This window comes from Eurypyga helias, unplaced genomic scaffold, assembly GCF_000690775.1.
Source record: "Eurypyga helias isolate BGI_N326 unplaced genomic scaffold, ASM69077v1 scaffold35285, whole genome shotgun sequence".
In the NCBI taxonomy this organism is placed as follows: Eukaryota; Metazoa; Chordata; class Aves; order Eurypygiformes; family Eurypygidae; genus Eurypyga; species Eurypyga helias.
Window position 1 is genome coordinate 1 of NW_010250076.1, and position 22,853 is coordinate 22,853.

The 22,853-nt window shown below is 37.1% G+C and overlaps 1 protein-coding gene across 1 annotated transcript in view; it reads left to right on the plus strand.

Annotated features, from left to right (window-relative positions):
* Positions 1 to 6,259: 6,259 nt before the first annotated feature.
* BAZ1A (bromodomain adjacent to zinc finger domain, 1A) overlaps positions 6,260 to 22,853 on the plus strand; it is a gene marked incomplete at its 5' end in the record, with an annotated part of 49,406 nt that continues 32,812 nt past the window's right edge. Inside the window, 5 exons of the mRNA XM_010151578.1 lie at positions 6,260 to 6,538; positions 12,039 to 12,182; positions 18,951 to 19,052; positions 20,268 to 20,355; positions 22,235 to 22,369. Coding sequence (XP_010149880.1) covers positions 6,260 to 6,538; positions 12,039 to 12,182; positions 18,951 to 19,052; positions 20,268 to 20,355; positions 22,235 to 22,369 — 748 coding nt within the window. The remainder of the gene's footprint in view (positions 6,539 to 12,038; positions 12,183 to 18,950; positions 19,053 to 20,267; positions 20,356 to 22,234; positions 22,370 to 22,853) is intronic.

Here is a 22,853-nt window from a genome sequence, read left to right on the forward strand (position 1 = left end):
GGTCCCGCAGCCGGAGCCCTCCCTTCTCGTCCGGGCGGCACCGCCGAAGGTCAGGCCCGGCCTGAAATCGAGCGGGCACACCTGTAACCCTCAGGATCTCCCCTTCTCGTGACGTTTTTCTCCCCCTTTCCGTGTCCCCGCTCCCCCTCCCTCCCCCACCTTTTTTTTTTTTTTCCATTCTCCGCGTAAAAAGAAAAAAGACCAGTGGAAATTGTGAAATTGTTGTTGAAGGCGTTATTGCACAGATAATCCCGAATTCACTGCCACTTACTCTATCACTTATAAGAACAATGGACAGAAAGTATTCAGCGAGATGCTTTTCAGAAGTGGTAAATGTATATTTGCACCCCCTGACTGATCCAGCACCATTGCCTCCTACAAAAAGGCCCCAGCATCCAAACTCTTAATTTTTTAAAGACGTGCAGACTAATGAGATTAAATACTTTTCATCTGCAGCATATGAAATTAGAGCACACCTAAATCTTTTTCGTGTTTAGACTTGTTTTTCTTACTCAAATGCTCTTCACTTAATAAAATTTTAAAGAGGTTGGATTAGGTAACTTCGGAGGGTAATGCCTTACTGTTTCCTGGACAATATTCTCAGGGGTGAGGTGGCGTGGTGGGAGGGAAGGGGGTGTTGAATATCATGTTGGAAATCTTGTAATGAGTGTTTTCACTATAGGGTGTGTAAGAACCTAATGAGCAAGAGCTGACACCCTCCCGTTTCTGTAGGAATTAAGTCCCCTTCTCCCTGCTTCCAATACTTTGAAATCTGCTTTTCTGGTTACAATTATCACATAATTAGATGAGTCTCCCATATTTGTTGACCCTGCACTGAAATACGTTCCAGGTATGTGTAGTTTTGCTAAACCTTTAGCATGAAAAGTATCCTTTCAAAAGATCTTTCTGTTCTCAAAGGGCTTGGTGAATATTTTAAGTACTCTGGTAGGCTTACACTGCAAAGATGTTGTCACAAAGAAAAACTATGAAAGACCAAATTCCATTTAACTAAAGTTCACGAAGTAAAGGTTAGATTTAGACTTGTGTTCACACAGGGCATCCCTATAAATGTCAGTGGGTTGTTAACTTGGAGGTCAGGGCTTAGAATATGGTATTTGGTAAAACTTGTCAGAAAACTGTGCTCATGTTTTGTGTATGTGGAGTGGTTGAGTTGTCTGTGTATATAAATTTTCTTTAAATCCTCTTAAATTCTGTTAGCTTGGGTGAAGTCAGTTTTTTGGGTTGAAAAATTTAGTATTTTTTACATAGTCAAGGTGTCCTGGCACAGATGAATAAAGTTAGATTAATGTTAGTTGTTTGTGGCATAATCTACTGGAGAACATAGGGTCATCTTTTAGCAAGTTTTAAAGGTGCTTATCCTTGTCTCTGCTGGTTGTAAAGTGATGCTTCAAATACCTAATGTCTTCTGAACACATTTCCCATTTCTTTGCCTAAGCAAGGGCAGTTAGATTAATAGGGCTAGAGAGGGCCCACTTTTAAAACAAATTGTTAGCTGTTTCATGAAAGAAAATAATTGTATAAATCAGGCTTCTCTGAATCTACTTTTGCAATATGAATTTTTGAGGGGATAATGTAAAAATGACAGTCTGACTAAATGAAACAGGCTGTATAGATACATATGGTAACCTGAATTCACCTCCTTCCTTAACTTTATGAACACTTTTAATTACTACAAATGGTTAAGACTTAAGTTGTTTTCTTGGGGCTTTTTGTTGTTGTTTTGTGTGACTTTTTTTTTTCAACAGGGCAGAAACAGTGTTGAAAAGCTTCTTTCATGCATGGCAGCTTTGGTAGAGATGAATACAAATCATACATTAGTATTACTCTTCTCTAAATAAGAAATCATTATGCTAATGTGAGGAGAATTTGGCAAGACTAGTAGTGTTTTGTAAAGTGACTTTCCTGTTAAGAATGTACTTCCTTTTTAATCTGAAATACCATCACATAATTTTGTAACCCTCTAAAGGGGAGTGCAGTGTTTGATTGTGTTTATCAGTAGTAACGGGAACTGATGTTCATCGTGATTGGTTGTAGCCCTTTTTAGAGGGACAGACCAATGACAGTCTCTGGAGCCATAGCAGTAGCTGGAAAAGCAAGTATGGGAGTGCATGAGATGCACAGAATGCATGTGAAACACACTAAACCAGTGGGATGTTACCACTAGTCTTTGACACCATGTCTGTGAAAGTTAATAGCTGATACAGTTGTGTGCTGGAAGTTACTATTAAAGTATGGGAATTCTTGCTTTGTGAAGACAGCCTGAAAAAGAAAATAATGAGTAGTATAGATACAGCGGTAGGAATGTTCCTCATTCTAAAGCATGGTGCTGGGTGGGTAGAAGATGCAAAACTGCTCTTTTAAAACTTAATGAATCTCCTTTATAGATTGGCCTGTGGATTTTTTTTTTTATTACAGTCAGAGATGTGTTCAAAAGACTTTTTAAAGTGTCCTTAGTCAAATTATGTGAATTTTTCTGTTTTGTCAAAGAGAAACTCATAACTTAAAATAGATTCCTTAATGCATAATTAACCTGTAAATATTAAGGAATGTTTCTTTCTTAATTTTGTTTGTTTGCTTTTTTTTGTTTAATTTTGTGTGTTATTTTATAATGTGTATTGAGTGACCACTTCTGGAGACAAGGCAGAGTGCAAGAACACTTCTGTGATCCAGAATGGCAGAGTTGGTCTGCCATAGACTATTTAGACCATAGGCTAATATAGGTTATATATTAGAGGCTAATAGCTTCTTCAGGATTAAAAATAATAATTATTATAAATTAGCCATTGCATAGATTTATCTTTTCCCCTGCTTTTTACTCTCTTAAATTTCACTTACTTAACATGACTTTCTCATGTTTTACATTCTTTAATATATAATTCTTCTGTATATCAAAAGAACATCAGCCCTAACTGGTTTTAATATATGTTAAGAAAATGAGTGAAAACAAATAGTTTGAAACAAACATGTTCTTGAAACACTACAGTAGATCTTGGACTCAGTGGGAATACTGTGAGTTCAAACAAAATGCATCCGTCATTTCTAGGCTGGATTTTTACATCTATTGTAAGTGCAGTCAGCACAGAGATTGCAAGTAATTTATTTCTAGCTTCTGTTAATGTGCTACCTCCTATCAAATACCTACCAAGCAGCAGTATTACACGACTTTTGCTGTTTAGCTTACCTTGCATGGGAAACTAAATATGTAATGTAAATGGAAAAAGACATTAAGCTGAGAGGTCACAAATTAATACTACAAAGACAACTCAAGCAGTTGAGCTGATGTGGACTTCTTCACCAGGGTGCTGCAGTCCTGTTTGACTTCTCACAAGTGAATGAGGCCACACGAGAGCTTTTTGGATGTGTTTTGTATGAACCTTCTTCTCCAGGTTGTCAAGAGTTACAGAGATCTTGAACCTGTGAGGAAGCCCCAAAGACTGCAGTACCCAAAATAAAGATGTAGATAAGGCATCAGATGCGCTTGCTGATGTGAATTTAAGTTGAATGTAGGATACGATCAAGTGCATTATTACTGTTTAAGCAAAGAGAAAGGGTATCAATGCTGCTGCTACCATTCTTTTAGTTTGGTAGCTGTTGTTGTCTGCTTTTTGTAAATGTTTTTGGGATAACTGACATGCACCAGAGAGGAACAGAAAGAGTACTATGAAAGAGCATCTACTGTATACTGTTGGGATTTTGTTTTCTCCTCTCTAAAACCAAGTTAAAGTGAGATCATTAAAACATTGTAATAAAACTGTGTTAACAGACTGACGCACATGGTTTTGATGTACTATAGGTAATAACTGGCTGAAGATAAATAATGCTTTCAAAATCTAATGTAACATTTTTCACAATTTTTTTTTTCCCCTGTCAGTTCACAGGAGAAAAATCCACACAAAACAAAAGAGGAAATGAGGAAGAATGAAACTAGATACACAAACTACTCTTGTATGCAAATGGAAAATTATTTCCCTCAAATATGTTTTAAAGTAATCTTAGAATTTTGCACTTGTAATAATGATGGATTAAAGGTTTCTAGAGAGAGGTTTGTTGATTTATTTATATAGGGGTTTTTTATTCCCCCCCCGTAAATTGAATGCTGTTGCTCTAAGTAGCATGACTGCCCCGTGGCCCATCACAAAAAGTGACAGCAGCTCTTAAAGGGATACTGACAGTGTCAAACTCAGTCACTCCTTCCCTCTCTGCTCTCTCCCTGGCATCCCTTTTTTCCTTTTACTTTCATAATTTTTGAAAATTCTGTTCTGCTACACTTTAAAATAAATCTTATGGTGGTTTTCTCTTTCCTGGCTAAAGGTGATTATCAAGAACTTACTTGGTGAGACAAAATATGCAGAGGCACATAGCTGCATGAAATTGGGGTAAATGTTTCTTTACCCATTGAAGTCAGTAAGATTAGTAAAAATTACTGTGAATCCAATGCAGAAGTATTGAAATGCAGGGCAGGAAGTGACCTGAAGAGATCATGTTTTCTGTATTCCATCACCTTAAAGGGGAAGAAGAAGAAGGAAAAAAAAAAAGAGACAAATTTTTTCTAACCTGTTCTTTAAAATGTTTAGGTAACTATTCGATACCTTAAAGGTACTGATTTATCATGGTTGACAGCAAAAAAAGAATATTCTGTCCTATGCACAAAGAATGACTGACAGCCATCTGTTCTTCATATACTGAAGAATTTCTCTCATTCTCTCTTCTTTGTTCTTCTCCTTTTTTGTTTAGATTAAGCAAACCCAAATTATTCCTTATTACTTAGGAGTGTTAGACCCAGGTACTGTCTAATATATTAAGTACATGCAGGTGCTATAAAATTTTGAATTTTTGTAGCTATTAAATATTATCTAGATAATACATCTCTTCCTCTTCTTTTCCCCTTCTCACAGCTGATCTTCTTACTAAAGCATCCTTCTCTGACTCAGAGGAATCCTGTATTCAAACAGAAAGGATTATCTAAGACAGGACCCTCCGTTGTTCTCAATCTGGAATTTCTTTTTTCATTTACAAAATGTTATGGTTCATCTGTCCACCTGCAGTGAACACTGTCATCTGCAACAGTCTTACTGATGCATGTTTGCCAGCTTGAGTTTGCAGAGAGCCTGGAAGTGTGAACTATCCAGTTCTCTGACCCCATTGCTAGAAATGATTTGAACAGTTCTTTTAAAAATGGTAACACTGTGCAATGTATTTTTTTTTTCTTTTAAAGGAACGAAACTTTTGTATAGGTATCTCGTGTAGTATACAGTGTTCTGAAAATACTATGTCTGCCTTGAAATAGTTACGTTGAACAACTTATAAGGCAAACCAAAACTCAGATTTGTCTTGTGTGTTGCATACCTGTCAATACTAGTCTGTTGAAGGATTTTTAAAGGAAGACAAATAAAAATCATTGTCTGAACTGGAGCATATTGAAAGATTTCTCTGTTGTCCAATTACTGATCCGTAATGGATGTTTTAACAGGGTTTTGTAAATAGCTAAGCCATCTAGAAAGTGTTTTAACAAACCACCTTTTCTGATACTTGTCAAAAATTGATTGACTAATGAAAGCTCTTCTTTCTTGATTCTAATATAACTAGTAATAACAATGTAATTTTAGCCTTAATTGGAAATACAGAGAAGGAGGAGAATAAATATTTGATAATGGAACAAGGGAGAAGAAACTATAGGAAAAAAATAGTTTAATGCTTTTTTCTGAGAGCAATGCAAACAGTGAAGGAATAAAAACTATTCAGAGAACTACTAGACATTAATTTTTTACCTTTCCCATCTTTTCATTTGTGAGCTAGGGCACTCAAAATCTGAAACTTAAATAAGTTTCAACATGTTTCTGTGATCATAATGTTATTTTATGTTTGTACAGTTTTAACCTTCCTCTTGCAAGTATTTGTGGAAATGTGGGGGATGTGGAGAGAATATGACACCTATTCAACTCAATGTGATTATTCTTATGCAAATTATATGTGTATATTTGTTTGCAGCACCTGTAGGTGTTAATGCTGTTACTGTAGTCTGTAGTGAGAGGAGACTTTGGTTTTAGAATAGCAATTTACCATGCTATGGTAGAAAGTTGTAAATAACCCTTGATTATCTACAACCTCTACAGGAGTAGAGCTGCCTTTTCATTTCAGGCTTGTAAAAGAAATTTTCTGTTTTATTAATTATGAGCAAATAAAATATGTTAGCCAGAACTCAACCGTTTTCGTTGTCTCTGCCCCCCTTTCTTTTCAGTGATTTTTTTGAACGTACCATTCTGTGCAACAGCCTTGTGTGGAGCTGTGCTGTCACAGGTAAACCAGGACTCACTTATCAGGAAGCACTGGAATCGGAGAAGAAAGCCAGACATAACCTTCAAAGTTTTCCAGAGGCACTCATCAATCCAGTTCTCTACTTGTCCACCCTTACCCATCGCTCCCGACTTCATGAGATGTGTGATGAAATCTTTGCTTATGTCAAGGATCGTTATTTTGTTGGTGAAACAGTGGAAGTAGTTAGAAATAACGGTGCAAGGTAAGTATATTTAAACATAAATATTTATTTCTTTTTGTTTAGTGTGGGTGGTTTCTGTGTGTACTTTTTTAAAACCAAAAATCAGTATAATTAATTCCATCAAACACACTCTAAATGAGGTGTGATGCTTAAGCTAGTGATACTGTTATGTGTCTCCCTACATTTAATTAGGAGTAGGATTGTATTGCTGGTCTTGATACCTCTTTCTTTAGCTTAGAAGCAGCTGTGGAGGCAGGATGGCACTCTTAGGTCTTGACACAACAGTGTTTTGGTCCACATGGTGGATTTTTAAAGCATTGTCAGTGCCCTCGTATGAGAAAGCTGCATTGTTTGTAGAATGAGATTTAAAGAGAAACTAGGATAAGCTATGAATTAAAAATCCTATGAAAGTTTCATGAAATCACTCAGTGTAATTCGTTCCATGGTATTTTGTGTACTCAGAATGGCTGAAGTATTGAAAGTTTAAAGAATCAATGAAAGTTGGACTTTTGGTTTTTAGCTAGTGGCAAAAATTGTGACTGCATTCTCAGAGAAGTTCAGAATTAGTTGTAAAATGTTTGTAATAGGTGATTGTCTGGGATTTAGTGTGGTGGGGCTTTTTTCTCTGCTTAGTGTTATGTTTATTCTTATACTGATGTATATATTGCAAGTGTTTTTATTGTTATCTTTGTTTAAAACTTGGAATAATTTTGAGCCTCAGAACTTTCTTGCTCATATTATTTCTACATATGCTCTGTACTGTAAGTAAGTTCTTTTACAACATGTAGCTAACTTGAGTCTTTCTTTAAAGCAGCTTCTGGAAGAGTACTAGAAAAGGTCCATGTTTTCTTGAAACGTTTGCAGTTTCACCTAACTGAGGTTTAAAATGTGAAAGACTTAAACATGCCCAACTTGGAAATACCTGCAGAATGTGTGCTAAATCCTTTGTGGGTTCAATTTTTTTTTTTTGTCATTTGTCAGGTTGTTTTGGTTTGCGTTTTTTCAGGAGGAAGGTGCCAGTTTACACTGCAGAGTAGACAGGGCACAAACTTTCAGCTTCTGTGGGTGGCCTGAGTTCTCAGCACATAATCAGGTGTATATTGGATGATGGGAGTGAGCTGATTAAAGATGGTCATTGAAGAACAAAGTGATTCTCTGAGTTCTTTTAGTGGCTGAGCCAGATCTTAAATAAGGCAAATTTTGTACTACACCAGGAAGGAAAAAAAAATCTGATGTGCTGCAGGCGATAAGTTGTAAGGAGATTTGTATGAGTATGTACGTAAGGTTGATGCTTAATAGAAAAGCTTTCCATCTCCTCCCTTCTCTAGTTCTTTCAACCAGTGACATCCCAGTCTGCAAAGTCAGGACAACTTAAGTCTGGAGTTGCTGCCTTCTGTACAGAAAAACTATATCCAGAGTTTGTTTCTATCTTTCTCATCTTAGTACTTGTCTAATGACTAGGCTGCACATGTAAGGTCAGCAGAATTGTTTGTTATCTGAGCTCCACACATCATTTAATGCGAAGTCCACAACATAATGCATGTGCAACCAGGGGTTGCTCAAGCAATTTAAATATTGATATTTAGAACTTCTAATATTGCACATGTAATATTCTTGTAGGATAGATTGGTTTGATGCAGCTTTTTAGATGCTGAACAAGATAAATGGGAGGGGACTCAAACACTAAAAGGGTTAGCATTTTGGCTTAATGTAAATGTTTTTATCTTGAGCATATGAAGTAGTCTTTAGTACTGTAAGCAGTGGACAGACTATCCAAAAAGGGTAAGAGGACAAGTGCTTTGTCCAGAGACTAGGCAGATGAGACTTACCACCCCCACCCCCACCCCCCCCAGTGGTTCTTGACTCCAACTCCTGTGTTCTGGTTGTTGCAGGATCTGAATCTGATGCCTTACTGTTTTTCTGGTCATATGACCCTATCAGGCTCTTCTGCTTTCTAGCCTTCTGTTGTGCTGCTCAGGTTTGAATTTGGCTGCTTCTGCCTTGTTGCTGAGGTCTGGTAGGAGGAACGCAAAGAGCTTGGGAGGGATTCTGTCTTCCTGTTGTTTTGGTGTGTCTGCATGATAAGGGCTCTTAAGACACCAGAAAGAAATGGCAGAGAAAGCCCCCCAGTCCTGTGGTGTGGCTTGTTCAGGCAGTCTCTGAAAATGATGTGTGCAATTTTGTAATCTAGCAGAAGAAACACAGAGATAATTCTGCTTGCTCTTTAACTCTTTCAGGTAGTGTATTCATTAAAAATGGCCAGCTTTTTCAGTTTGTATGTGTCCAGCTTTTCTGGCCAAACTGGAGCTGACTTAACCTCCAAAGTGGCGCATGTGCTATGCTTTAAAACATGAGGTGTTTGGATTCCCTTGAAGAACTGTAGGAGTTGTGTAACAATATTTTCCTAGTACTGCCATTGGAAAAGACACTATTATTTGAAACATAAGTCACAAACATAACATAGACAGAAAACAATCTCAGATTAATTTAAGATTTGTCTAAGTTGCCAAGGAATTGAAAACAGCTGACACTGAAGTACTGTTATTTATAATGTCAAATTGCTGGTTTTGGAAAGTAATTTATTGAACCAGGTGTGGAAATTATATGAGATTTTGTTGGGGGGCATAATTAGAGCAATATTTCATCTTAACCATGGTCAGCTAAGATGTAAAATAAGAAGCTAAAATTTTAGCTCACACTTTATTGAATTTTATTTTATTGAATTTATTTGATTTTTAAGGTATCCTCTTTAGAAAGTATTTCAAGTAGTACGCTTCATTTGAGCGTCTTGCTTCAGCTCTCAGCTCAGCTGTTTTATGTGCCTTATTTTATATCGTAAGAGTTGTAGTAAGTGAACTTGGGAAATAATTAGGTTATTGAGAAGGTTTTGTGAACCTTAGGTTATAGCAGACCTTTGTTCACACTAGAAGCAGAGTGTATTTGTCTCCCTTAACTCAAGGAACTGGCTGCTACTAGCTGTGACTTGGCTGTAACAAGGCTAAAAAAAAGTCTTCGTTCATAGGTTATTACTTCTTTAATGCTAGAAGGAAGGGTTGCATCACTTGCTTTAATTTTCTGTCTATCAGTAACTGTTAAATTTCATTGGATTATGCTTTTACTGAGTCAGATAATGTGTCTTTCACTTGGTTCCTTCCCCAAAGATTTCTGGTAATAAGTTGAATGAAGACATGGAAGATGGAGAACAGCTTGTTTTCTGTGATAATTTATTCCATTAGTCATTCTTTTTGTTTAATAATAAAATGGAACAAAAAAAAAAGGCTGCTAAGTTGGAGATTTTGCACTTGATTCAGTAAGCAGCATAGAATGTAGTCTCTGTTCTTACAGAAGGAAATGTGATACCCTGTAAATTACAGGGCTGTCCGATGGATAAGCAGGTAAATTAAATGTTAGTAAAATGCTCAATGACTGAACATTCAAGTCTTTTTGTCCAGGAGGATGGTTTTGTGTGTGTTTTAGCCTCTTTGTCCTTTCATGGCCTTGGCTAGTGTAGGTTGTGATTGAGCTTTATTGTGCTGTTATACTGTGATTGCAAATTTAGTGTATATCCTCTCCCTCTAGTGGTCTTCAAACAGTAAACTGATTAGGAAGAGTGTCAGTAGCATTAAACATTGGTGCTTTTGATTATTTTACATTAGTAATTAATAGAAAAGGGTTTTTTTAATTGAATAGAACTCATTAGGAAATGTATTTTATAACTTGGAACAAAAATAAGTCTACTAAGAAGTCTTTTTTTAGCAGGAGATCTTTGGAATTTAAAAAAACAGCCTGATAACACACATTTTGCCATGCAGTCAGCTCCATATTATTTAGTATGAAGTGGAGGCTGCAATGTTCTGAATATTGCAAGATACTGTAAGGACAGACTTTTCTCTTAGGACTCAGCTCAGTAGAATCACGCGGCCAGACCTTAATAAGCCTCACTGGACTTGAACTTACTTTATGAACAGCCACTAGGCTCTGTCTCCATTACATACTTCAGTGTTCTTGGTTCTTTCCATGGACTCTGTTTAGATTTGCACAGTTAATTAGCTTGGGCTTCACTCACCAGGCAGCTGTGACTTCCAGCCCCAGACCAGCCAACTTTGGAAATGGGAAGGCTGCATTAGGATGGCCCTGTGCCTGTGGTCAGTGAGTCCAGTAGAATCAGGCTGCCACTGCATGCAGGCAGCTCTGATGTCCCTGTGGGTAATTAAGCTTTTGTCATATTGTTGTGTTTAGGAATATATAAAGATGTTTAAATGTTTTTAAACTGTTTTCATGATTTTTAAAATAACATCCTGTTGGAGCATCCCGAAGTGCTCTCCCTGTTGGAGAGAGGCTGGGGAAGGGCAGCAACAGGCACTAACTGTGTTACTGGTCCTGGCTAAATTCACAAATGAATACAAGCTAGGATATTTTAACAACTTCAACTTTTCTCCCCCTGATCCCCATTTCCTCCCCCCCCCCCCCCCGCTGTGCATATTTTGGATAGTACTGTCTGTAAGAAACATCTTGTCATTGTTTCCTTTTTTCCAGTGTTCAGTTCAAATAAAAGAACACTTAGAATTTGACTCTCATAGGTTTGTTGATGTTGGTTTGATTTGTTTTTAACTTAGGTGTGATTCCATGCTAATTCAAGCACTATGCATCATGTATTCTCCATTTTATTAGTTTCAAGTCAGTGTTTGGTGGCCAGAGAAGAGAATTATTATGTGTTCTTTCTTCCCCCACCCTTTGAGCTTTTAGTGGTGGTATGTGATAGCATCCATTGACTGCAACAGTTAATTTTCATTAAGTGGACAAGGCTCTAGAATATTAAAGTAAAAAATACGAACCATGGAATTCCAGAAAGGTGTGAAAGTTAGTGGTTAAGAACCAGCTATAATACAGTTATCCAGCATGAAGTGTCATTTAATTATACTTTTAATATATAGTTAATTCTACCTTTTATAACTAGCATTCAGGATGGCAAAGGGATAGACTTGTTTTGTCAATTATGTGCATGCCAGATGGAGCCTTAATATGTGTCACCAGATAAATGGGCCATTATTAAGATTAGATGCATAATGATCACTTCAGCCTTGTTTATTTAGGTCATTGACAGCAGTAGAAGATGATCTCTTTCAGATGCCAAAGTATTTGTACTTACAAATCTCTTGCTTTTTTTTGGCTGCTGTCAAAGTTAGTGTAAAAGGTTTGGTGTCTAGTTTTGAAGTAACACATTAGTTGTCAGTTAACTAAAAGTTAACTTAAAAAAAAAAAAATCACAACCACAAATAATTCTACCAGTGACTTGATTTGTTGTCCTGAGTAGGACAGCTGGTAACTGTGTAAGCAGTTGAATTTGTTTCTTATCAGATGGAATTAATGAAATTAATATTTTACCTAGTATTTCAGTGCAAGACTCTTGCCTATTATTTAGTAAACAATATGTGTATTCTTAAAGTAACATCTGCTACAACTCTCAGCTCCTTGTGCTAGTGAGACTTGGACTTTAACAAATGTCTGTGTTTTGTTTCAGGTTGCCATGTAAGATATTGGAAGTTATAGCTCCAGCCCATCACAATGGAATGGCAAATGGCCACACCAGCAGCACTGATGGAGATGCAATAATCATCAGTGACAGTGACGACTCAGAAACACACAATAACTCTGCACAAAATGGGTAAATGATGCTTTTGCAGTATAAAGTATTTGGACTGAGTAGAAATGGGACTAAAGCAGACATGCTATGGTCTGACTGAAACAAATTATTTGATCTGTATGGTTTGTGAGCATTCAGACAGCTGAAAGTAACAAGCTGAATTCAGGTACCAGTTATGCTGGGCATAACTGGGAGGTGATTCTGCCCCTGTACTCTGCTCTGGTGAGACCCCACCTGGAGTACTGCGTCCAGCTGTGAAGCCCGCAATATCAGAAGGATATTGACCACTGGGAGCGAGTCCAGAGGAGGGCCACAAAGATGATCAGAGGGCTGGAGCACCTCTCCTATGACGAAAGGCTGCGAGAACTGGGCTTGTTCCGCCTGGAGAAGAGGAGGCTCCGAGGAGACCTCATTGCAGCTTTCCAGTATCTGAAGGGGGCCTACAAGGGTACTGGGAGAGCACTTTTTACAAGGGCCTGTAGTGATAGGACAAGGGGGAATGGGTATAAATTGAAAGCGGGGAGGTTTAGATTAGATATAAGGAAGAAATTCTTCATAGAGAGGGTGGTGAGGCACTGGAACAGGTTGCCCAGAGATGTGGATGCCCCATCCCTGGCTGTCTTCAAGGCCAGGCTGGATGTGGCTTTGAGCAACCTGGTCTAATGCAAGGTGTCCCTGCCCATGGCAGGGGGGTTGGAACTAGATGATCTTTAAGGTCCCTTCCAACCCTAACCATTCTATGATTCTATGCTGTTCTCTGGTAGATTATGAGGAATGAAGTAGACACAAAATAATTGTTAATCTGCTTGGAATGACTTTTAGGAGGTGGTGGAAGAGCAGTGCATGCCTATCACTAGTTCTGTCTGTGCTGCAGAACCTGTGCTGCTGTAACTTGGAAAATGCAGTCATGTTCTGCATTTCTGCAGTCTGTTACTACTTAGTATGATGCATTACTTTACTTCCATCATGGGGCTCGGACTTGAGGTTGCCTCATAATAATAGGACATACTTTTACTGGGACTCTCAGAAAAATCTTTCTAGAGACTTAATGTGTTTGTCCAAAATAAAATGTACAAAGCTTTCTTCATTGTGCATGTGTCCATATAAATATATACCATGGTTTTTCATGGATTTGATTATCATTTTAGGTGCAGTGAAACAGTTTGTGCCTTGTCTTAAGGAGTTGCCTATAGGCTGGAGTATGTTAATAACATTGAATAAGAATGCTTCTTGGCTATAACTGTGGTGTTTAATTTGGAGTATCCCTTTGCTTGACCGGTGGTTGAGCTTATACGTAGTGTTTATCCTAGCTGTATAATGAGAAGAAAGATTTGTGTGCTTAACAAGATCAGTGTTGATGAAAGAAGAGGGTTTGAAGTGGGTCCCAGTCTTATGTCTAGTATTTGTATGTTTACAGGCTTTATATGAACTGTCATTGACTTTCAGATGCCATGTGGATGCAGAAGTTATTCTAGTTGATTGCTGCATGAGCACTTCCATGTCCTCCCATGCCTTGAATAACCAGGGTGGGGCTCCTCACTTGGCTAAGAAAATAACATGGGATAATTTTTTTCTCTGCTATCCCTTGAAGGCAATGTCTAAGCTGTTCATCAGGAGATCTCATATATTTGAGAAAATAAATGCATTTTGTGTGTTCTACAAGGAATATGGCATTTGAAAGGAGGTTATTGGAATAATGCAAACATGCACAGAGGTGACTGTGGGATTGATCCCTTTATATTGCTGTCACTTCCATGCATGCAGAACTGGTAGTAAGATTGAGTCTTATGCTCCCAGTCAGTTTGTAAAGTAATCAGCTGGGGAGAACCACAGTGCAGAGAAGGGAGGGAAAATAATTTTTTTCTCTTAGAAACAGAAATCCTGTGAGAGAGACAACTTTTTGAGGCGCTGTTCTGTGGCATACATGACTAACATGCTGCAAGCTTAAATTGTAAACCTCTTATGGCTTTAAAATGCTTACTGGAGGTTTTAAGCGAGTCTTTTTATAATAAATGCAGGAGTGTAAAAATGCTCCAGTTGGTTTCTGGATATATTCTGGGTATATGCAGACATAAAAGTATTATTTGCTGTAGTTGTGAAACCTATCTGCAAGTAGAGCACTGTCAATTTTTGTATATTGGCATCTAAGATTCTCTATGCCTTTATTTGTAACAATAAGAAATCCCACTGTACTAAGTGACACAGTTTTGCAGCCCTAATCCTTCAGGGACTATATTTTGCTGTTTATGGAGAAATTATGTGGATGTTGAGAGTATGGATGTTCACCTCGAGACCAATGTCAAGTTCGTGTGTGCAGAACCACAGTTCTGCCTCCATCTGTGCACAAATCTCCACGTTTTGAGACCCAGCCTTCACACAAAGCTGCAGTGCTGTTAAACAATGGTACAGCAGATGCTCCATATGCTTGTGAGAGGGGGAGGGGAGCACAGCACAGATTGATGGGCCATCTGCAAATATTTTTCCTGAAATCTGTAAGGTTGGAGAACCTTATCAGAAAATAGATGCCATTCAAGATCCCAGCCTTTCTCTGGCCCCACTTCTGTCTTCATGGCACAGAAATAGCTACGTATTCTGTAAGTGTCCCTGCTGACCTTTTTTATTGTGTTCTGCAGTAAAAGGTGAGGTTGTACAGGGAGAAAGAAGCCTGGATGCTCTCACTCCCACCCACACTCCCTCAGAAAAACAAGCTGCCATTTAAGGCCTGGGTTGCAAAGCAAAAGGTAGCAAGCTTCTTGTATCTTAAACTGTTGGTGCTTGCCCAGAAACCTTCTGGTACCATAGGACAGTGGTCATCATGGAATAACAGTCTTCATACTTTAAAGCACTAGACTTAGGGGTAATGTTGAACTCTTGCATTTGCTTTAGCACTCAGCAGCAGACTGGAGATTTGAGGGGCTTGTACTGCCAAATATATAAGATACTAGCTGCAACTAGTTCATGAATTCATGGCATTCATCCTGCGAGAACTATGGGTAATGTGGTCTATCAACCACCTCAGAATTACTAGAAGAAAATTTTTTTTTTCTTGGCTTGCTGGATGGTTTGTGGCAATGTATTTGTGTGTTTATTCAATTTGAAGTGAAGTATCTTTATTCTGGGGAGGGTTAATGCATCCCACAATTTGCAGGAAGTAAGCAGAGGTAACAAAGTTTTTGGAAGTAATGCTAGTGGAACCTTACCATCCAGACTTTTTTTGCCACCTTCATCCTAGTTTTCTACCTGTATTTGGAGAAGAAATGAGGAACAGGATGTTCAAAAAAGTATGGACATAGCTTGATGTTAAAGCTATACAGTGTCTTCTGTGGAACAAATCTTTCCTCATGTTTAATTCTTATCTTTACTCTTTCCTTTCTTTCTCTCATCCTGCATCCCCTGAATCTAATAATAGTGATGGTAGGTCTTAGTCCACTCTGTATTGCAAGGAAAGACCAAAGCACTGTATTAAGGGCAGCTTCATACTTCAACAAAAGGTTAAAAGTCAGGATTTTGTTGCAAAATGTTGTCGTCTTTTCCCTAGAGCGGCATATCCACCATGTTGTTACCAGTTTTCAGGTTGCTGTATTTCCATGTTGAAGTTTTAGTCAGACTTCAGAAAATATTTGCGGTTCCAAATGGACAGTTGTAATTACCTGGCATAAAGTAACTTGGCAGCAGCAACCTTCAGAGGTGTGCAAAGGCCAGCTTTTTGATCCATATCAATATACAGATTACCTCTGCATAAGGGTTGCACTGGAGCATAAGGACACCGTAAATGATTGTGTTATTAAGAAAGCATTCTTCAAGGGAACTTTTCCTATTCCCAAACCTAGTCAAAGAGAAGAATAACATTCATGGCCTCTCCTTGGGAAAGGACGACAGCATTCACTTTAGGTCCATTCCTGATCCTCTAACCCACAGTATTATTCTGTGCAAAGTTTCTAGTTCTGTTAATACTACAAGATATAGTGAGCTCCAGCAAGACTTGGACCATATAATATAGTGATGTCCTGGACAAGGTAACTCAGAAGGACAAGGTCTTCGAAGTTTCTTGGTAAAGCTACCTTAAGACCACACTGTCTGAATAGAATGCAGCAGGACTGTAAGCAGAAGTTTATATCTAGGTCATGTTGTCACCGTGCCAAAGTAATTGAAGGGCTGATGAGCATATTATCTGTTGGTGAATAACCTCATTCAAAAAACACAAGACTGCCAGGTGGTAGGCATGTTTACTTGAGTGCAGTAGAAACTAGTATAATATGGGTGAGTCTGTTCCTGTGTTCACCTACTAAGTTACAAATGAATCTTATTCTTTCCTCTAGATCTGGTGGTCTGTCAGGGTTGTCCTGTGAAGGCTTGCTGTTGGGGATCTCTGCTGTGAAATGAGTCTAACCTTTGCTAGCTCTTGTGTGTTATATAATACTTTGTAAAGTAAAATATAATAAAAAATAGTATTATTACTTTTATGCCGAAGTGACTAGGTAATCTGGGAATTTTTTAAAACTTTCTGTGTGTACTGAATGATCTTTTTCCTCCTGTTCTGCACTAAGCAAAAGTTTTGCTTTAAATTTGGATTTATGGATGAGGATTTTGGGAATATGTTAACTATTTAAGGTAATCACTGGCAAGTCAGAAACTAAGCAGAAATATCTTAATGTGTTTGGAAATTAGGTTGAGGCTATGTTCATGATCCACTGAAGGTGGGAGATGGATTTAATCAAAAAGTAAAGGTTAATGACACAAGAGTTAACCATTTCATAATTATTTGGGCTGTGCTTTTGATTACAGACAGTATGGGAGCTGAGTCTATGCAAAATGTATAAATGTGTTAATACAGTTTTGATATAACAGTGGCACTCTGATGCCTTTTATTGTATATCTGAACGTTATCTCTTTAGTCTAACAAGCTAAAGAAGGATCCAGAGGACTGGAAATGCAGGGTTGTATGGTGAGGGAACAAGTTTGTATTTGATACTACCCAGATATTCCTAGCGACAGCCTTAAGTCTCAAGATAGGAATGCTGAAGTAATGATCATGGAAGACCAAGTCACAGTATGACCAAAAGACAAAGCCTCTTTTAACAAACTTAAAATTATAAGCAGAGATGTTAATCTTGCCAGTGGGTATACTGAATTGCTTTGTTTATGCAATTTATCTCTGTTTTGCTAATATGACTAGCTGGGTGGTTTTTTTAATTACTTTTCTTAAATTGGGGTTGGTCTGAGTGACTCTTCTTGTGACTTTAACTTGGGTACTATCATACAAGACAGAGAGTATATATCATAGTGCTTATCTCTAGGTCCAGTAGATGTGTGACTGTTTCCAAGTCTAAATCTTCTGTCCCTTCGTTTTTAACTATGTTGAGCATTTAACCTTTGTAAACTCTTTTTCTATGGAAATTTGCAAATTATTTTTATCTAAAATGACACTAATTGTAGATAAGTAGTTTCTTTTATGCTTTTTGTATGAATTAATGTATTTATTATTAGGCATCTGAATGTTGCATTTCTTTGGACTTCTGTTTCACAGAGGTGGTGGGGGAAAAATAATAATTGGAGTAAATTTTGTAGTCTATAGCCTTGCGAAGTACAGTTCACTACGTCTTGTGTGTGTTCTTCATAGTGATCAAGAATAGCGAGTGGTATATTTTGATTTATTTTGTTTTGTCACAGATTTCACCTTCGGGCATTTTGTAAATGCCAGAAGGACCAACAGTAATGATGAACTGCATAGCTGTAAATCTCCTAGTTCATCCACATAACTTCTTTACCTTCCCTTACTGATGACATAAGATGACAGTTGAATTCTTCCTGATAAAGTAATGGAACTTTTGATTACAAATTCCTGCGCTAGGAGAAGTTAGTTCTTTTCTTTAATAGCAAGATGCAACATTAGTTAAAGAAAATGTCAGTAGTTTATCTCTCTTCATGAAGTCTGTCCATACTATTTAAAGTGTATTTGCTATGGAGAAAACCCTCCCTTTTTTAAAAGAGTGAATTTTGTTTTGTAAAACAGCAGGCCTGAATGGTTATTGTCTTAGGAAGAAGTGTAAGAAAACAGTTACTGTTACGTTAGAACTAAAGAAACATTTCCACAGGGGAAAAAATCTAGTTCTCTGTAGCTGATAGCTGTAAAAGGGAAGTACACTTCAAGGAGGAAAAAAAACCCACCCAAAACATGTAACTCAATGAGCATTTATTTTAAAGTGTAGGGGCATTGCCTTATTTGTGTTATTTTCAAAATGTTGTTGCTGAGGATGTTTTTTCTAAATTGGTATTTCAGAAAAATATTCTACCTGTGTTTTATTCCTTTTGAGATGTGATCTGTAGTTCTATGGCTACTATTTTTATTCATGTTATTTAACTCTATTTGAACTCTTTCCTTATCATCTTTTTCTCTCTCTCTCTTTTTTTTTTTTTTTTTTTCACTGCCAACCTGTTGCCATCACGAGTACTGAGAGTATTAAGGAGACCATTTTCTGCGGGATAGGGATGTACTTGTGTCCTTCTTTGTTCTTCTTTCCCTTCTCATGTCCCATCTCCGCACTAAGAAAACCAGTATCTCCTTTTCCTGTTGCTTGCTGGTACTGGATTTGATGTAGATCTAAATCTCGTGGTGGAAGTTGGCAGAATTGAATAGGTCCTCTTTGGAAATTGCACACTGTATTAAATATGTCTGAGTATTTTCAAGAGGTCCATTGTGTATGCATATGTATATGTTAAACATGTACAATAGAAGACTGATGTTTTGTGTTTGTAGTTAAGTGGTTTTGCATTTTTAATCTTTTTCAGGGAGAAGAAAGCCATAATTGATCCTTCTTTATTCAAATACAAAGTCCAACCTATTAAAAAAGATCTATATGAAGCTGTAATTGTTAAAGCATCTCAACTGAGGTAAAAATTAATATATGAAAGTTAAAATTGTACTTTATAACTTCGTGAGTTGTGTAAGTCACTAAGATGTTTTTGATATAAAATGGCATTTAAAAATAATGTTAGAACTACTAATTAGAAGCACTGGAACAAAATGCTGTTTCACAGACTTTCTGTAACAAGAGTTCTAAGCTTTACTAGTATTAGCACAGATACAAACTCCTTACTCCAAACTCTATGCTTTCGTTGGCACACAGATGAGACTTGCTGTTGCTTCCGATACCTGTGTTAACTGCTGTGACTGAAGGAGTAGGCGAAAAAATATTAAGAACAGTATTCTACAATATTGATGAACTATTGGCATTGTGAGCTCTCTTGTCTGGTAGCATTACTGGTTTGAAACATTGGAGCAGACACTGTCAATAAGACTGATTCACTGCTTTAAAATATAAAGCTGAGAAGAGTTTTTGCTTCATAAATAACATACTTTTTGTCTTGATTTTAGTTAAAAACATTTTTTAAGAGTAGATTGTGCATCAGAACTTTATAAACTGGATACCTTAATAAAAAAAATAGTGATTTCAAGTAATTTAGTTCCAGCATGAATTGAGATTAGTTTTCTCATTAACTAGTCCTGTACAGTTGGTTTTCTTCTTCCCCTGAAATAGTGTGGGTTCCCTGGGGTGCCAGGAAGCATTCAGAGCACTCATTGTCCTGCAGTGAGGATTGCCACAGCCTGACCAAGCAGAGTGTGGATTCACCCCTTTCACTTGTTGGCTTGAGGCTTCTGTGCCTTACCTTCCCATTAGAGAGGGGTGAATGCTGCTTTCCTGCATTCCTTGTTTGCTTGTTTGTTTTCACCCTCTTCTAAAACAATTGAGTTTAGTTTTATTTGGGGATTTAAAAAGCTACTGTGATAGAAAGGAATGTTTGGAGGATCTAGTGGGCAAGAATAGGCTGTGGAGTTTGTATATGTGAATAAAAGAATGCACAGGATCTTCAAAACAAAAATTATAGATGCATTGAACAGCTATTTAAGTATTGTGTTCTGTTCATAAGGAAATTTTGAATTGGTGTTGCAGAGAATGGCTGTTAATTATAATTGTAAGGGTATATTTTATACTTAAGAAAAAGGTCAATTGTATGATCTGTTACATGTGTTCTTGCACATATTTTCAGCTGTAATTAAATAGTAATTATGTTTGTTGATACTGCTACCTTTCTTTCCTTGTACAGCCGGAGGAAACATCTCTTTACTCGCGACAGACTTAAACTTTTTCTGAAACAACACTGTGAACCACATGATGGTGTCATTAAAACTAAGGTAAGTAAGAAGAAATAATTTGTGGGATAGAATATTGACCATATTCAGTCTTTTTTTCCCCCTCTACTACCTGCTCAGAGCTTCTTTTTTAAACTACATCAAGTATAGCTTTTTATAAGTGTAATGCATTGAGTTAGTATTTGACTTTTTCCAAAATAAAAGGATGAATGCTGCAACTTTCATTGTAAAAGCAAGTTTTTGTTAACTTTTACTTGTAAACAAGATGGTATTTTTTTCTGTACATAAAGCAGAATTTAATTCCCTAATTTATTCTTCAGCTACCAGCTTGGAAATGTCCCAGGGTACATGGGTACAATGTTCTAGCTAAAAGAAGCTTTCACCTGGAAAAATGTTATTTATTAAAATGTAGTATGTTTTTGCTTAGGCTAACACATGAGTTGTTTTTATTCTTCAAGGTATGCAGCTGGTATTTCCAAGTCAAATAAAAATTAATTATTTCTGGTTTGGGACAGTAAGTTAATATTATTCTGTTGTAATGCTTTTAGCTGGAAAATATTTTTCTTGTAGATTGAATTCAGTCTCCAGCTCTTCAGTGAGAGAGAAGTACTGAAGAGTTTGGGTTGCTGGAATGGGTTTTTGATAAGGCCTTAGAAGTTGAAGATGTTAAGATGTATATTTTTGTCATCTTCTGTGGACATACATGGTGATACTTATTACAAGTTCAGACTGAAGTTCACATCTTGGTCTGTGCAGGATGACCCTAAAATTTCTGTTTCCTTGTACTCAAGGAATTGAGCAGCTCTTCCCACACTCACTAAGGAGGCAGCAATTTCCCTTGCTCTGCATGCTGTGCCACAGGAGATCCTGTACTCTTTCACTGTGTATTGCAGCCTTGACTTGAAAAATCTTCTATCTTCATCTTGTTTTTGGGAAGTAGCATGTTTGTTCATTATATCTTGTATTTTGTATGCATGTTTAAGAAAAATCCTTATATAGCTGTGTAACTGCTTATTCTGCACAGTTATGCTCTCATCTCAGAGGTTTAATGTGAATTTTGCCTCTGGAAGTTGTAGAAAATAACAAAATTGACTGATTTCTAAATAAGTTTATCTTTAAAGTCTGTCTCTTTTCAAGAAATGAAAATATGAGAAAATAGAGCTGAAAGGGATAAACCACCCGCTTCCTTGGGCTTGTTAGCTATCATGTTGTCCTTGATGTGATACAATGTGCTGGGTCTAGTGATCCATTAGCAATGCTTTCTGGTACTTCAGGAAAATTGTTATATTCTGTATATATGTGCATTTGCCATCTTATCTTTGGGCTTTTTGTGAAGTGTGTCCTTGTTCCCTTGCTGGTTGCCTTGCATTTCAGTAGTTATGTAAACATGTCCTATTAGGAAGTGTTTCCTTTGTATCCTCGTACATATCACTTGATAAGGGCAGACTTCCTGAAGTCACCAGGCTGAGAAAGCTGACTTGAAAAGAAACTTTGACAACTCAGAATGAGAAGTCATAAATTTTCTCCTCCTCCAGAAATGTTTAAGTATGTTGGAGAATTATGTGATTCTTCCATAAATTAGTTTTCTGGCTTTCTCTGTCACATTCTTGACTCATTTCAGTAACTTGCTAGAAAGACTGTGTCCAGCTGTGTTTGCTAAAAGGCGTGTAAAGAAATAAAATCTTACCAAATGAGGTCAAATAATATTTTCAAATATGTGCTGCTGACATTATTATCCTCTTGGTTGAGTAACTCTATGGTTATACTATTTCAGAGTTTCATTTCTTATCTTTAGCTAACCAGTTGTAAATCTAGTTACTTTTACTGTCTTTTTGTGAATTAATGATTCATGAATTAACTTATATTTATGAAGAGGTAAGAATTTTCACAATGAATATCTGTTTTCATCTTTCTTAAAAAGGCAACATCAATTGCAAAATACAGTCTAGCAGAACAAAATTTCTCCTACATCTTTCCTGATGACCCACCCACATTTATCTTCAGTCCTGCCAGCAGGCGACAAGGGAGACCTCCAAAGAGAGTGTCTACTGGTAATGTAAGTAATAGAATTTTTAATTCCAGATGAAGACACGTCAGCATAGTCTTTAAGTTCTTCCAATTTCTCTGTGAACTTTCAGAACAGGTGGAATGCAATTGGGTTATATTACATAATTGCTATTAAAGTAGATTGCTCTATAGTTAAGCTGGTAAAGGAGACCATACTGGATGTTACCTTTTTGTTTTTCTTTATTTCTGTGATACCACTAAGAAACTAGCTTTTCAGTGTGTTTTGAAGGTGCATAGAGTACTTGTCCCTTCTAAGAGCAATTAATAATTTGCTAAAAAACTTTAATTAGTGCTCTTAGATACACAGCAAAGCTTAGTGCTCTAAACTACTTTATTTAAATAGAAAGCTCGAAGAAAATTTTGGGTCCCTCACCCACACACTATTGTGCAGGATCTCTGAGTATGTAATATGTTTTTGGGAAACTCTTGCAGCCTATGTTTTATCCTTGTTTTAAAGAACTGTTGAAAAATTT